General features: G+C 34.0%; 2 protein-coding genes across 3 annotated transcripts; both read right to left on the reverse strand.

Moving 5' to 3' along the window:
- Window positions 1-55: 55 nt before the first annotated feature.
- LOC120631987 (3'(2'),5'-bisphosphate nucleotidase 1) lies at window positions 56-3821 on the reverse strand. Of its 2 annotated transcripts, XM_039901714.1 has the most exons (6): window positions 3561-3821; window positions 2979-3098; window positions 2194-2338; window positions 1875-1979; window positions 798-1084; window positions 56-431 (listed from the first exon to the last, which is right to left on the reverse strand). In XM_039901714.1, exons 1-6 carry the CDS (start codon window positions 3678-3680, stop codon window positions 165-167), a joined length of 1044 nt encoding a protein of 347 aa, XP_039757648.1. In that variant the 5' UTR covers window positions 3681-3821; the 3' UTR covers window positions 56-164. The 2 variants fall into 2 exon arrangements, with proteins under 2 accessions (XP_039757648.1, XP_039757649.1); XM_039901715.1 differs by lacking the exon at window positions 1875-1979 and having other exon boundaries at window positions 57-431; window positions 3561-3820.
- A 1704-nt stretch (window positions 3822-5525) lies between these two features.
- LOC120632031 (zinc finger protein 2-like) lies at window positions 5526-16851 on the reverse strand. Its single transcript, XM_039901788.1, has 10 exons — window positions 16533-16851; window positions 16158-16442; window positions 15544-15694; window positions 14802-14908; window positions 12696-12883; window positions 11930-12060; window positions 11638-11846; window positions 10579-10740; window positions 8697-8834; window positions 5526-8154 (listed from the first exon to the last, which is right to left on the reverse strand). Exons 1-10 carry the CDS (start codon window positions 16713-16715, stop codon window positions 7921-7923), a joined length of 1788 nt encoding a protein of 595 aa, XP_039757722.1. The 5' UTR covers window positions 16716-16851; the 3' UTR covers window positions 5526-7920.
- Between the last annotated feature and the right edge of the window lie 762 nt (window positions 16852-17613).

A 17613-nucleotide genomic window follows, 5' to 3' on the forward strand; every position in this document is an offset into this window, starting at 1 on the left:
TTTAAACAATCATATATGTAATAAAATAATATATTATTCTTTTAGAATTCTTTAGAATATTATGATATATTTGTTCATCGTTAATAACTATTAAAAAATGTGCAGGCACTGTATTTCATAAGTTGAAAATTTATTATTAATATTTTGTGCAGTAATATTTATATTTATTTACTACTTGCTAGTTTATCTTTTAACTCCTGAGGTATTCTATTTAGTGCATAGGTATGGAGGTCGTTATTGACAGCAGCCAGCACTCCTGTTTTGTTAGGCTTTGTCACTGAGGCTCCATATTTATAATAATTGCCTAAAATATCTGTCAGCTTCCCACCAGCTGCATTTAGAATAGCTTCAGGTGCACAAGTGTCCCATTTTTTACAGCCAGGGCTAGCAAACACGTAAATTGACGCTACGCCTTCCAATAACTGCAAAACCTGTAATAAACCTAGTTTTTAGTAAATCAACATTGCAATTTTACAAAAATCCTTAACTTCGACTTCAACTGTTTAAATGTTCTGGTTATTAATTTACATTGAAGTTGCCCAATACATCTTTCCCTGGCTACATTTATATCATAAAATAAAAAAAAGGATAAAGATAATACATAAAAGAAAACAATTTAAGATACCTACACAATTAACTTTTTTGTCACAATTATATATTCATTCATATCCTGGTATAGTATATATGATGATATAATGATTACTATTGGGTGGTAAAGTACTCTTATTTGAATTGAATATTTTGAAGGGCAGGTCCCTATAAGCAACAGGGCAATGTGGAATGTATAATGTACCTACCTTATACCCAGCACCGCCAACTCTTAATATTTGTGATGCATTCATCACCTGTAATGCCTTTTCCACTATTGGGTTGGAGTGACTCCTTGTAGTTGTGATCACAAGGGAATCTGGTGGTGGGGCTGCAGTATAGCCACCTACACCAACCTCCTGCAGACCCCAAATTGTTCTGCCAATCTTTTTCTCCCCATCAATCAAAGATTTGAAATAGGGCTGATGTATGACACCGGCAACTGGTTTTTCATTAACGGATATTCCAATTAAAACTGTTACATGTTCAAGAAAACCTGGAACAATACATTTTTTTTATTCATTTGATGACACTGCTTTTGAATATCATGCAACATGCATATATTACAACTACATATAATATACTATATATTTACAACTTTTAAAGAAAGAAGAAAGCACTATGTATTTTTGAACATAATCTTGCTATCCACACAACTCCTGACACAAGGATTGCATATTATGTGACAGTTTACATAAAATATTTATCATGCAGACTTACTAGTGAAAGGAATTGTGTTTCAAGGGTAGAGTGGGTAGTATGGAGTGTAACCAGTTATACTAAAAAAGTATTCTATTGATAATATTCAGATGTTAAGATTGATTACAGTTTGTACTCAATATAAATAGTATTTAATATTTCACATTTAGCAAGGTGTATTTACACAGTAATATACATTGGGTAAGCAGGTAACAATTGTTGTTAGGGGTGATGTCAAACTTTTTTAGTTTTTATTTATTATATTATTATTCAACAACAAAAAGAATTAACGTTTTAAGTATCAAAAATTGTAAGGATGGTGTTAGGTATTCTATCTCTAATCCTTTTACTTACTAAACAATAATATTATGGATTTGCCATGAAACTTGTGATATTTTTTTTATATTTTGGGCATTAAAAAAGCTGTATGTGATGCATGCACCAGTCACTGTGTACAAATACTTAAGAAAAAAAGGATATTGTTTTATTTATTTTATAATGGTTCTGTTGAAATAAAATGTTTTAATATAATTAAATAGTGATTGTTATTTAAAACCCAAAGTACATAACACTACAACTTCATTTACCATAGTGTGACTGTAGCAAACTTAAATACCACTTGATACTTATTAGTGGGTGAGACAAATACATTTTCCATCTTTCCCATGGATCTCTCTTCAACATAAGGGCACCTAAAATATTTTAGAAGCATACTTACACAGGCTAGGTGATCAGTTCATTTGATATGATAATTGATAAATTATTTAAAAAATATATACATAATAATTTTAGACCAAAAAATGATAAAAGAAAAGCAGACTATCATAATACATAAAATTGATAAATCAGTTGATAACTTGTATTTTGGAGATATAGCACAATTGTGTATAAATGAATAATAAAAACCTTGAGTATATTCAGATGTTCCATCAAGAGGATCAACCCAAATTACAATATCCTCCTCTTTCACACCTTTTAGAAATGAAGGGCACTCAATAGATAAGATTTCCTTATCTGCATCTACAGCAAGCCATTCACTTGATATATCACCCTGAAATTAATAGTTTTTGTGTTAACAATGCATTGCTAAGTTTTTTGTGATTTAATTTAACCGACAAATGAAAGGTCATAATAGAAGGCCAAATAATGAGGAAAATGAATATTGTGCTTGTAAAAAATTATATTATAATAGACAATTTAAATTCTGTACATGGGTAAGCATTAGTTGACTCAGTTGTAGTTCATTTACTTATTGGCTTTAAACTTTCTTCACAAGTGTGATTTGGAAAAAAGTATAAATGTTAATATGAAAATGTGTAATTTATTTAAAACTTTTTTGATAATATATTTCACTCTATCAAATAAAGTTGGCATTATGCTTTCTAAATGCATTATGCTCTAATTGTAATTGGTAAATATATCAATACATTTATTTTGTGAGCTATACAAGATGCAAGTGAATTTTTCTGAACTAAACAAAAGTTATTTTCTCAAATGATATCTATGTTAAGTTTTTATATAAAGAACTTGACACTATCTATTGTCTAACTTAAATTTATCTCATAATAGAAAGTGTACAAAAGATATTGTAATTTCAGTGTACATAAGGACACCAGAATTTTTTTTGACTGACAGCAAAACCAATGCACATCAAATCTTACAGAATATCGAAAAATATACTGTTATTATACTTCATTGTCTGGATTATCTTCTTCACCAATAATATTAACTTTAGGATACTGAGCAGAGAGAGATGCTATGATGCACCTCTGCGCAGACCTATCTGCCTCAGTCTGATAATCATCTTTGCCCTGAAATTAAAACTGCAATTCAATTTGATTTCCATTGGAATTATGGTACAAATAGACTAACATAATAAGTTTATTATACTAGTATAAAACTAAACAAAAATATAAATATACTTCAACAATACACACATCACCATCTAGCCCGAACGTAAGCTTAGCTTGTGTTATGGGAACTAAGATGACTGATGATGACTGAGTTACGAGTAATATACATAGATCCTTAGAATATGCATATAAACACCCAGACACTGAAAAATATTCACGCTCATCACACAAACATTTTCCAGTACTGGGAATCGAACCCACGACCTTGGGCTCAGAAAGCAGGGTCGTTCGACGGCCGAAAATATAATTTAATCAAAAATAATATAATATAATTTAATCAATAAAATATATTTTAATCATAATAAATTCAAACAATTGCGTATAAAGAAAAACTATAATAAAATTAAATTAAATAAGAACCTTTTCCACAATACCAAGCTCTCCCTTGCTCATTACATCTCTCACTATTTTCCCAGCTTTGCCCGCTACGGACACTGAGGAAGCTAGAACTCTTACAATCAGTGGCACAGCGGTGGACATGTTTATTTGATTTTTAATTCACTGAAAATAATTAAAAACTCGTTCGACACAAACAGTGATACAGGGAAAAGTATTTGATAGAAATAAATTAGATATGTACTTATATGTATTATATAAAACCAGACTAAGATATTACAAAGACAATATTAACCACAGATTAAAAGCAATGTTTTTCAGGAGTCTTTTGGAGCGGTGACTTAGCGCAATGAGCATTCAAACACTACGTTGGAAAAAAGTTAAACAAGCATAGGGATTGTGGCTCGTTCGCAAAATTAATAGTTGAATACACTGACTTTATATGAATAGACTTCAAATCAGCACTTCACTAACAGATTAAACGTAGAAAGTAACTTATTGCATGGTAAAACATGCAAGAACTACCATTTTGTTTTGAAACACAGTATTTTATTTAAATCTGCATTAACTCTAAACCCATAACGAAAGTAATCAATAAACAAAAATAGCGTACCAATCTGTCCTTTCCTTCGTGGCTTTGCATAGAAAAAAAGAGACAACTGTACGTTCACTATATTCGGCTGGATTTCTATGAGTGAATGAGCGATTTGGAACACTGTAGTAGAGTCGCTTTATTATATATAAAAAAAAGTGGATGTGATTTGTTAGTTCTATTATTATGGCATGAGATGTTTAATTAATTTCAGTTTTCCTCGAGATCATTATCATTTTCAATATACCGTTGTCAATAACTCAATACACAATTGTCATTATACAATAAATTGTGACATTCTGCCAGCCGACATACGTACTAAAAAAAATTGAATAAAAATACCTACTTAAAACTTTCTTATTTCAATTTCTTTATAAACAATTCAAGTCATGTTTATAATTTGATAGCAAATTGATAAATATTATAAGATATGGATTATAATAGGTAATATCGTAAGCATCGGACGATTCGGATCGGTTGACGGCCGATTGGCGCAGTGGGCAGCGACCCTGCTTTCTGAGTCAAAAGCCGTGGGTTCGATTCCCACAACTGGAAAATGTTTGTGTGAAATATATTGCTCGTTTTGTTTCTTTTAATTATTACCGCAACCACAAGGATAATCTTCTAAAAGCTTAAAGATACAAAAATCATATTATATCCAAGACCGCAAACCTTATAAAACTTTCCGCGTTTGTTTAGGTTTTTTTTTTATAAACAAAAACGTACAAACGTAAAAGTACTTCTTATCTTTTTGCCAGTGAAAACCTTGCCAAAATACTTCCAGCCATTTTGGAGATTAGCCGGAACAAGCAAACAGATAGACAAATAAAAAAAAAACTGTTCTTAAATGTACCTACTGTTTACAATAAACAGTACTTTTTATAACTTTCATAAGCATTTCGTAAGAAGCTTATTATTTTGTTTCGTTATTTTTTTTTTTACAAACAAGCACTTTTATTTATATAGATAAAACCAAATCACGATATTCGAAATTCCCCCAGGAAATTCCAAAAGGCAATCGCATATAATAAATTTATGTCAATTTATGTCGTGAATTGTTCATAAAAGTATAAAATTAATAAATACTTAATTAAATATGCAAGAAAAATAAAAATATAATAGCTATTCAATTACTCCTAATAATTTTGACTGTTCACCCCTGAGGGGGTTAAATTTTCTCATCCGTAATTTTTCACGCTGACGAAGTTGCGTGTGTAATATAGTTGAAAGAACTTCTCTGAAACTTAGTTAAGGTTCAGAAATATACCTAATAGTTAGATGTAATAATATAGTTAGTTATTAGAATATGAAGCAATAATAATTTTAAACCCGTCATCAAGTGTTTTATTTATCATATTAACATAAGTATAATTTTATATAATGCAATTGGTGCCAAAACTGTAACAATAAAATAACTGATAATAATAAACTGTATTTAGTAAAATATTATTTGTCTAAAATAACTTATCTATTAATGTATGATAACAATTACATTTTAAAAGCGAGTCTAGAATGTGTATTATTAACAAATGCGCTTTGATTTATCGTTAAAAACTGCTAAACGATAAATGTATGGAAACAAGCGCAAATAGATTGCCAGAAGTTTTACATATAGTTTACAGTAAATCTAAATGCTCTGTAAGCAACGTCAGGCCCATCCCCACTGTGCTCGAAGATGGGCGGTATTATGGTGAAAAACATATGTCAGGGCCCCATGTGTGCTATTAATAGTAATTGAGTGTCAGCGGTCACTGTAAAGAAACTTCTTTGATTTTTATTTAAATTTAATATTTTAATAATAATAAACGTTTTTACATTTTTTTTTAATTAGTACTTTTGTGTTTGATCTACAACATTGACACAGAATAATAGCAGACTTGGGTTTTTGAGTACAGCGGATATATATGTTACAAATTAGAACAGTTAGCAACTACTAGAACAGGAGGATGTCATTAGAAACCGCTGTTTATAATGACAACGTTACGTTTCCTGCCGCTAAATTTAAAATTGAACCGTAATGGAATTTTATCTCTTCCCTTGCTTTAAATCCTCTATAAAAGATTCTTAAACAGTGAGCATATTGCCAACATTAAAACACCCAATGTTCTTATTGTATCATCCATGCAGATGATATAATGTGGTAGAGTCACAACAAACTGACTGACTTGGTGTTAAAAAAGCACTTATACTACTACTTGAAAGAAATGAATTGAGAATTTTCGAATTTTGTTTTGAATAATAACACTTCTCTTTTTTTTTTTAAATAACTTTTTGGGAAAAAGTTTTCCTAAACAGATATTCCATGATCACTGCTCGATGCGTGATATGAATAAACCAAAACATTGTCATTCCGCGCGTTGTACAAACAGTACGTGCGCAGTTAAAAAAAATATAGGTTATTCGAGTCCCTGCCATTTTTCTTCATTAATGTTAAATTAAAGAGAATATTTTATAGAAATTTAATAATTTATCTGTACAAAATGTTAATGACCACTACAATAAATAATTCTAAAAGTTTTGTATATAAATACTCAGTATAGGATGAAATTAGGTTAATAGGAAAGGCTGTTCTGTTAGAAGTAAGCTAACTGTTTTAGAATCTTCTAAATCCGCTTCTGCATTCATATTATGCCCCTTATTATACAACAGTTGCATACTGACCACTATTAAACATTTCACAAGTTTAGTATAGGTTTGAACCATAAAAATGGTACCATTTTATTTTATATCTCTAAATTTTTGCCCGAAAATTGTGATGCTAAGTATTGCAACACCTTTATGTTGGTTCGATGTGTATGGATGATCTAATGGATGATCTTAGTACATAATTATTTTATTAGATGTATTTTGTATACGTCAAATACATATATGATATAAAGCTTATATATCATAGTGTTCTCTCAGATTAAGGCACAATATTGTTTATCATTTTTGAAAACATTAAATTCATCTGTTATAAAAATAGAAATCTTAAGTAACAAAACTTTACCATACCCGTTAAATCTACAGATAGAATAAAATGGAAAAATAAATGTAACCTAAAACTTTGTAGATGAGTAAAACTTAACACTAACATAACAATTAGATACATACGTGACGTTTTTATGTCTTATAATTAATCATTTTATTGTATCAATCTTAAAAATAAGTTTATATTATAGTCTGACATAATTTTTGATCAAACGATAACATACCTATTTCTTATTATTTAAAGAGTGCTTGTGCACTAACCCATTCCCAATTCCCAATACGAGAATAAACGCTTCTAAATTAATCTATGGTTGTAAGCAAACGCATTTTCTTGGATAAGACACAGATATCCTTGCCATTTAGACAGAGCATACTAAAGGATGATCAAAAGTGATTATGCTGAAGTAAAAAAACACTTTTCATTCGCTGGTAGGTTTTATATGATAAAGTGTTGCCTACATTAGATCACTCTCCCTATTAAGAGTTAACACAGATTAGAGTTACATCTGCGATAGCCTAATTTACCCTAATCAAGGGCTGCCAAGAGTTGCGCTATTCCGTAATCCCTTTGATTGCACTTTTATGCATGCTGGATTCGACGTTCTGCAGCACAACTTTGAATGGTAAATTGTAGCAAATTGTTTGCTGTTTTGCGTTCAAACTGCTGATTAAACTAGTGCTAAAGTGACATAAAATTAAATCATCAAATAATATGTTCACCTGAAACCTGAAAAGATTGTTAAATTTAAGGGCACCTTAAATTTAATTGACGTTTTTTTGGCATTTGACTGCAGGATATGCGTGATGTGTATGCGTGAAAAATTAACTAACGCGCTCACTCGGCATGGCGTTTTCATCATCGTTCTCGGAGACCTGCTGCAGAATGTGCTTGATGATCTGGTCAATGGTGTGTGTGTCCATCATGCGTGCTATGTTCTTGTCTTCGATGACGTAGAGGAAGAGGTGTTTCGCGTTCTCTCGCAGGCGCTGAACGAGGGTCCACTTATCGCGGTCAGCTGCTCGTGCTCCGCAGTTTTCTATTACTCTCTCGAGCACCTATGAAGTAATTTCAATGAAATATTGGACTTGGGTCCAGCGGCTCTTACGGTACGGCACTAGACCGCGGAATTTGGAACTCCCTACAAAAAAAACCTTTGTCCAGCAATGGTGGTGGTTTTTGGATTTCTATTGGTTGACATGACGATGAAGATGGTGATCGACTACTGGTAACATTTACAAATATTGAGAATGATAAGTGCGAAACCATCGCCTGAAAAAAACAACACTTCGCAGGGTGTGTAGCTATTTCTATGTTTATAGCATATTACAACATATTTAGTCTAAAATGTAACGATTTGCTGCCACTTCCTGAAAAGTTTTGTTGTCTGACCGACCAAACTCATTTTACACTTTTGAACAAAAAAACATTTTGCAAATCCGTCTATATATGACGGAGTTATGGCCAAACGTACATAGAAAACAAATATATAAACATCTGAAAACCTCCTATTTTTTTAATTCGGTTTAAATATTTAAAGGCACCAAAAGTAAGCCTTATGGGACACTCATGGATTTATTTAATAATACCAGTAACATACCACATCAATAGACTCATTCGGCCATCCAAAGCATTCAAGCATTTCCTTGTCTATGAGCTGCATTAACAGCTTTTTGAGACTTTGTTCCAGTTCATCTTCAGACATTAGAGGGGAATCTTCTTCTTCTTTCAGTTCTTCCTATTAAAAGAAAGAACAATGCATTAATATGTGTATGTACGTGTATTTATGTTTAAATTATAATAAATATATATATTTATATTTAATTTAATTATTTATGTATTTTTCCTGATCGTACGCCAGGTTATAGAAAAAGCCCGAGAGTTTAACAAGCCAACTTATATTTGCTTTGTGGACTTTTCAAAGGCATTTGACTCGGTAAAATGGTCCAAGCTGTGGAATGTTTTGCTAAGCATGGGTACGCCGAAACATTTGGTTCATCTTCTCAGACGTCTATACGACAACGGAACTGCATCTGTTCGCACGGATGGCGTTTTATCAGAAACTTTCCATCTCAGCGCGGGAGTACGCCAAGGATGCATAGTTTCACCGCTCTTGTTTAATACTTACACTGAACTTATCATGCGAATCACACTTGAAGATTGGACGGACGGCGTTACTTTTGGCGGGTACAAGATTTCCAATTTACGCTATGCAGACACCACATTGTTCGCAACCACTGCCTGTCATATGGAGCAGTTACTTCGCAAAATGGAGTGCGTCAGCCAAGATTTTGGATTAATGATTAACCGCAGTAAGACCAAAATGATGGTTATAGACAGAGCCAAAAATAATTCGCCGGAAATTATTCAAATCGCGAACTGCGAGGTTGTCCAATCCTACGTATACCTTGGCGCTTTAATAACTAACAATGGTGGTTGCAGTAAAGCGACGTATGGCAATAGCGAGAACTACTATGGAAAAGCTGAAAAAAATATGGAGGAACCGTAACATTACTAAGGCCACTAAGATCCGGCTTGTACAAACACTTGTTTTCCCCATATTTTTATACGCCGCGGAGACGTGGACTTTGCGAGAGGTCGAGAAGAGAAAAATTGATGCTTTAGAAATGTGGTGTTGGAGACGTATGCTGTCATGGAATGAATTTCGCACCAATATTTCCATTATCCGAGAACTGGACATCAAGCAACGTCTCTCAACATTAGTGCATAGCCGCATATTAAAATTCTTCGGTCACGTCTCCCGGAGAGACAGCAACTCCATAGAACGCCTTGTTGTGCAGGGCAAGTTAGAAGGCACTAGAGCACGCGGTAGGTCACCCATGCGATGGACCGATCAAATCAAATCTTCAGTGGGAGGTCCCTTGCATGAGTGTACCAGACTATCTGCAAACAGGGAGAAGTGGCGAATGATCGTGAGGCGAGTAACAACTGCCACAAACAATGTCCCACCGTGATGACCACGACCACTCTGGCAAGAGTGTTACGACAAAGAAGAAGATTTATGTATTTTTTAGTGTGTCTATGTAATTATATGTATCGAATTGCTATTTCCCGTTTTACATTATTTAATAAATAAAATAAAATACCTATAAAGATTATTCAATATAACTGATACAATAAACATATAGCAATAATAATAATATAGCAAATTAATTGCTATATTATTATTATTGCTGTATTATTAGTATTGTTGTAATTAAAAAAAATGTCTTTCTACGCATGTTTCGCTCCGGCACAAGAGCATCCAGAGGCATCTGGAGATGTTGACTTTACAATTAACAATTACAAAGTCTCTTACTTGACTGCGGAACGTGCAGAGATTACGATTAATAACACCGTGCAGATTCTCCTGCTTCTCGCGTAACTACGCGTACTTTAGTAAATTAAGCTTTATGTTAATTGTACATCACAGAGTAAAGTAAAGTATGAGATGCTTCTATCCAATTTTATAGTATAGTTACCTCGTTAGCTGCCTCGACTTCTGACGGCGATATCTCGCGTAGACCGCCGTACAAGACGCCTTCGCCATAGCCGTTGAGGATCCGTTCCGACTCAGCATCCAGGACGTTCAAGATGGATTCAATCTCCGACTTGCGCACGCGCTCCACCCCCACTACAGAGCCCTACAATATTTGATACATAAGCCTCATGAACAGCACCGTAAATATATTAAAGCAGTATGGAAACCACGAACAAACGTGTGAAACAGCAAACAACACGGCTTTACGAGGCCCCATAGCTACTATAGAAGTAGTTTAGTCGGTGAAAGGTGTTACCGTGTCGAAACGAGCGGTCGCCTGCGTAGTGTGGCGTAGGTAGATGTATAATTATTTTACTAATCTGGTCTAGATTCCATAATGCTCTAGCTTATATATTTATTGTGTCAACAGTTATTCAGCTTTCAATAATAGAGCGATTATAAAACCAGAGTTCCATAGTGTGTATGTTTTGCTCTTGGCTGTAACTTATTTTATTCCACTACAAGTTAGCTGTAGATTGCACTATCGCTGTTAGGGAGTATGGCTATTATATTCAACCCTAATCGGTTTTACCGGAACGCAAAAACGGCATGTCTTTGTCTAGCTAGGGTGCTTGGCTTACTGAAGTGAAAACCTTGTGAAAACGTCCGGAAGTCTATGGTGGACCGGCAATATCTAAACAGTCTAGAGGTTTACTAGTCAAAACACTGTGCAATTCGGAAATCTTAAGAAAGCCCTATGTCGAGCACTAGACATTCTTCGGTTGATGTGGAGACGTAAGTACAGCATTGTGCTCATCAAGACACGGAGCAAGTCCTGCAGTTGCTTGCGGATGAGACATGCGCACACGGCGGATGTGGTGTTCGCCGCGTACGTAAGCACGCACTGTAACGCAATACATGAGGAATGCTCACCAAGACGCGGCGTACGTGCTATAGCCGCTCGCGGAAGATCTGAGGATGCGACTTGCGTACATGGCGGATGAGGTGTTCGCCGCGTACGTAAGCACGCACTTTAACGCAATACATGAGGAATGCTCACCAAGACGCGGCGTACGTGCTGTAGCCGCTCGCGGAAGATCTGAGGATGCGACTTGCGCACATGGCGGATGAGGTGTTCGCCGCGTACGTAAGCGCGCGCCGTCACGCAGTACATGCAACGGCGCGGCTTCTCTAGCGCGTGTGTGGCCAGGTGACGGCGCATGTTCGGCTCGTTGTTGAACCGCTTCCTGCAGACCTCGCACTCGTATGCTGCGGCAAAAGTACAAGATTTGTAAAGCAAGGTGGTGTACATATTTCAAGAATTCAGCCTTCACCAATCGCAAAGTACTCACGTGAATAATGCATTTTTATGTGATCTTCAAGGGTTTCTTTACTATTTAGCTCCTTAGTATGAAACACGCAATCGTCAAAAGGACATTTGAGCGATTTTACACCCTTGTGTTGGCTTTCATGAACTAGCAATCTGTAAATTCACGTACAAATACAATAGTATAAAATAGACTTGAATTTTTAAAACATAATATTTTAATGATTTAATTCATAACCAAGTAGGTACAGCAGTATCGGACTTACTGCACTGCGCTTCAATGAAATAAATGAAATCAAATTGTTTTGCCAAGTTTTAACTATTTATACATTTATTTCTGAGCGTAATTTTTGACCAACCAATGCATAAGTTTAAAGAATGTGTTAAAACACATTTATTACGAGGTTATTATATAATTGATGAATTTCTTAATGACAAGGTTGCTTGGAAGCATCCGGCTCCGCTTTCATCTCTCACAAGATAGAAAAATGAATAATAAAATGTAAAATTTAAATTGTTGATATTGGAAAAGAGCAACTGCTGAGTTTCTTGCCGGCTTCTCCTCGGTAGAATCTGCCTTCCGAACCGGTGGTAGAGTCACTACACACAGACAGACTTGACATTTCAAAAGTGCTTATATTAGGCCTACTTGAAATAAATGAATTTTGAATTTTGATTTTTTTTTTTAATTTTTAGCAGAGCGAACGCCTTCTTCTGTCGCACTAGGACTCCGACGAGCTTAGTCCGCCACTAAAGTAAATGATCAAATATTTTAGTGTAAATAGGATTACTTCGCCTCCGTTTTGAAGGATTCGCCGCAGAGGGTGCAGCAGATGCCGGAGTGCGTCTTCATGTGGCGCTGAAGTTGCACCTTCTGTATGTAGGAGCGCTCGCACAGTGGGCACTTATGCGGCTTGTCCGGCACGTGCGTCAAAACGTGCCGCCGCATCACCTCGATAGTATACGTGTTGTACCCGCACTGCACAATTATTTCGCCTTTTAAGAATGATTCACAGGTGTTTAACCTCCAACCCTTGGTATTAGTTTTGTAAGCCCCTAATAGACCATCGCATTAGACAATTGTTACTCTGTAACATCAGAGTAAAATTGGTTTCTATTTCTGCAGCAAACGCTCAAGTAAAAAAAAAAACATTTGATTACAACACTGGCGACTCTAAAATCTGCGACATGAAGTCCATTTTGCTTTGATGGTACAGTGTTTCGATATTAAAGCGACATCACGTTTGTGAGCGTGCAAAACCTATACTCGTTTAAGTATAGGATATACCGGCGTTACTGAGTCGTCGGGCAACAGATCATTGTACAATCTGTCTCACTCGCACCCATTGTGCTTAGGGAGCGTCATAGCGTTTTCTGCAAGTTATCATACTAATCCTTTATTCAGCTTCAACTCAGACTATTGCAAAGATTTTAAAAAGCTTAAGTTCAAGTCTTTAATTTCGAATAGTTTTTAGTGTAATACTTATTTTAGGTTTTTTTTTTTGACGGGAATTAAAACTGATAATGCTGTGAACACTAATAATTGTTTGTGATAATGGTCCTAGAAAGAATTTATAATTCTTACAGTTAATTTTTTTATGAATGACTTGGTGTATTATGAGTAAATAAACAATTAAATAAAATTTTCATGCAGCGACATTCAGCTAGCAGCGTTCGCATACTTGAGTATTTTATCGATAAGGGTGCATAGTGTTGCACTGTCATATTGTTATTGACATTTATGGCCCGACGACTCAGTTTTTAACTCGGACTCTATAGTATAGGTTTTTGCACGCTCGCAACATTAATTCCGTAATATCATTATGAAGCTGCCGTATGCACGTCTATGATAATCAACTCATTATCGTTTAATTTTTTGAAATCAGTCAAAAGTAGGCATTTGTAAAATACTCAAATTATTAAATTTAAGTCTAAAAAATGCCTTTTTAAATTTAATATATCCATAATGATTGCATGAAATCAATTAACTTACCAAAATTATGTTTCTCCAATTAGCAGCTTTGTTACAGTGAGAAGAGATTTAATATTAGCTTGATTTTATTTTAATGACAGTAAGATTAAATTAAATTATATAATGCAATAAATTCCTAGCGTGAGATTTTCTACCCACGTTTATTTATTTGATTAGCTTATCTTATCATACTGTTTCCCAGTATTGCTACTAAGTGACACTCTGTCGATTCTTTACATAATTGCTGTTAACTTTAACGCGATCGAATAAGTAAATATTGGTAGAAAATCTCACACTGGGCACAATTATGTCATGGAGAAATCTACAGTAGTTCATCGTGTAATGAAACTAGAATTAACAATTAATCTGGCATGCCTGCTCTGATTCAGTAACTTTTGCAAGTAACCAATAATATGAAGTGTTCATTTTAATTTGCAAGTTCTATACTCAACACTTTTGATTAGTATTAAAAAAAACAATCGCTAAATAAATTTGAACAAATAATAATACCCTTTCATTATTGCAATACTGTCAAGTACAAGTATTAAAAAATGTAAATTTAGTAAACTTTACTGTTGATCTCTAAAATTTAGTTTTATTATACATATATAATTTGGTGTATAGGACAATTCTTTAAAACAACTTTTGAAGATTTGAGGAAAATGCTGCTACTTGTATATGTTTTGAAGTATGTTTGAGAAAATTGTGAACTCTAAATCTCTAGTAATTGGGTGTGTTTTTAACAATACACACACACACAGTGTTTACCTAATTAGGACATCATTAGAGATTCAACCAATCAGCACAAGCAATATTTTTAATACTGTTAAATACCCTATTAAATATACTCTAGTCAGCAGCACCAACAAAAAACTTGCTAAATACAGGAAACAGTTTGATTACTTAATACAATAAATTTACTTACAACATCACATGCATATTTCTTTTCCCCATGTATCTCCAAGTGTTTAGTCATAGCTGCGCGAGAACCAGTCACTTTACCACAATGATCACATTCCAATTGATGATTTTCTACAAAGTAATAATATTGATCTTCATGTCCAGTGCCCAGGTGCTTGTATAAACCAATTGTAGTAGTACAAAATTACAACATTACTACTACATTATTGAACTTAATTCTTTTGTTTCTTCTTAATTACATATTTTACTACAAGGTGATGATCCCGTGGTAAGTGATGATAACCACAGCTATCTAATAACTAAGACACATCTACCTTTTCTCATTTCAGTACACATAATAATTCCAGAATGCAAAATTGCTTCAGGGTATATTTGGTGGTAACTAGCTAAGGCTGTAGCCTCCCATCAAACAAAAACCTGTTCTTATATCTTGTGGCCCTGCTTCCCAACCAAACTTACAAAAAGGCCAAGACAACAGTTCCATTGTCATACCTATAATATCAGGTTTTTCAGGATTATTGGTATAGACTATCCTGTGAATTATTCTCGATTTTAATAAGCCATTTGGACACAAAGAGGCACTAACAGAATTGCTATAGATATGACAACATTGAACAGCCTGATGTAACTTATGTACCAAAAGGGAATACTTTTGAAAGATTTTGCATAGTTACTAAGTCCATGTTTCAAAATTCTATTTGAGTCAAGTCAAAATTGCTAGTAAATGATGAATTAAAAAACCTCACCCATATGTGTTCTCTGTGTGTGAATTATTAACTTTGAAAAGTTTCTAGTGTGATATTCACATAGTTTGCAGGTAAAACTATACTTGGCTATATGCTGCAGTCTGAGGTGCACCATAAGGTTGTCTTTCCTAGTGAATGAAGCATCACAAATCTGAAAGTTCAATCAGTAATTACTGTAATAATATTATAAAATAATTAAAAAAATCAAACAAAAAAACAGATTAAACTGGGCCTATTTATTGGTACTTAAAAGACATAAGTTTATATGAAAAAAATTTACTTATAAGAATTTTATGTCAACAAAATAAGCTGAATTAGTAAGTAAATCTATGAATTACTAATTCAGCTGACTTTGTTGACATAAAATTCTTATAAGTAATTTTTTCTTATATTAACTTTTATCGAATCATTCCCAATTAATTATCTGAACCCACCACATCACATCATACACAGTGTTCCACTAATTTATAAAATGTGCGCGGGGCACCAGTCCTTATTTATAAATTAGTGGAACACTAGCTATCTCAGTCAAAATGCCTTTCACGAAATTAGCCTGGTATAGTTGTGTACCTTTAACAAGTGTAGAAATTTTAATAAAATAGAAAAATACTTACTTCACATGGAAATGTGTTAATATTTTTTCCATCGCAACCTTTCTGTAACTTATGTCTGGCAACATGTGAACGCCTTACAAATTTGGTACTACAGTGCTCGCATTCAAATATCTCTCTCTGATGAATGAGTTCTTGATGCTTGGCCAATACATCACTGTTTGGGCAAACAACATAGCACTGATGGCATTTGATACTGCCTGGAGTCTTCGAGTGCTCATTTTTGAGATGGTTTTTAAAACTTTTCTTTAGTTTAAACTTTTTGTTGCACTGAGTACAGTTGTAGGACTGAAAAAGAAAAGATTGTATTGCCCTTTGACCGACTTATAAAGTATGGCAAAGTTTATTAGGCATGAAGAATTATAAAACTGGTCATACATTATCTTGATTAGGTGTAGTATGCAATTGTGAATTCTTGCATAATTGCAGATGTTGTTTATAGACATCGGGGGAGTCGTAAAACTGCTTACAAAAAACACACACTTCGGCATCTTCAGTCTTAATTTTCTTTTTGTTTCTAGGGCCCGGTGGCCGCCCTACTCTTTTACCTTTGGGAGGCATTTTAGAAAACGCATTTATATTTAAGTTTGCTCCTTTCTTGGAGATTTAGTTTAAATTTACAAGTGAACTCGCTATTAGATTGATATTACTTTCACTCAGGCGCACGGCTGTATTAATTTTTTTTATGACATGGCAGACTCAGCCACAGACTACAGTACAAAATGATTAATGATTGCATATTTATCATGTAGGCTTGAAAAGAATATCGATATATCGATATTGTTTTATGACAAGGCAGACTCAACCACAGACCACAGTATAAAATTAATGCATATTTAACATGTAGGCTTGAGGAAAAATAACGATATATCGATATTTTTAGTTCGATGTATAGACATTTTTAACGATTTGTTTTGTTTACTTTTAAAACCAATATAAAGTACCTATTGAAAATGTATCAAAATTTAAAAGATGGTATTTTCCAATAGCAACGCCGTTGCCGACACTGACCGTAGACTGAGTAATAAAGACTGAAACACATTAAGTTATAGACAAAACGAGCAGTCCTTATATCTCTTTGAGACAAATGCCCATTCATCGCTAACTCATCTATCTATCGTTGAGCAATGTCATTCACCGATATTTGTTTTTGATATATCGACAATTCACACAAACACAATCTGGGCCCGGTTGTTTTTGTTATCGCTATCTCTCATTTCTGCAGGAACATTATGAAAAGAAGGGTCCTACTTTTGAAGCTAGTTAGTAAATTATTTTAGACATTTGTGTGTACAGAAATTGGTAACAATTCCACATAAAGCCTTAGATCAAACTAGTTATAGATCTAGTAGTAGAGTAGTAGTAGTAGACTTAGTTTAGCTAAGTACCCTTTCTATCATATAAGTACTTTACATAAGACTTTCTATAGTCTCTTTGCTTTAGTCTCCTTGTACGACAC

Source organism: Pararge aegeria, chromosome 19, assembly GCF_905163445.1.
Source record: "Pararge aegeria chromosome 19, ilParAegt1.1, whole genome shotgun sequence".
NCBI classification, from domain to species: domain Eukaryota; kingdom Metazoa; phylum Arthropoda; class Insecta; order Lepidoptera; family Nymphalidae; genus Pararge; species Pararge aegeria.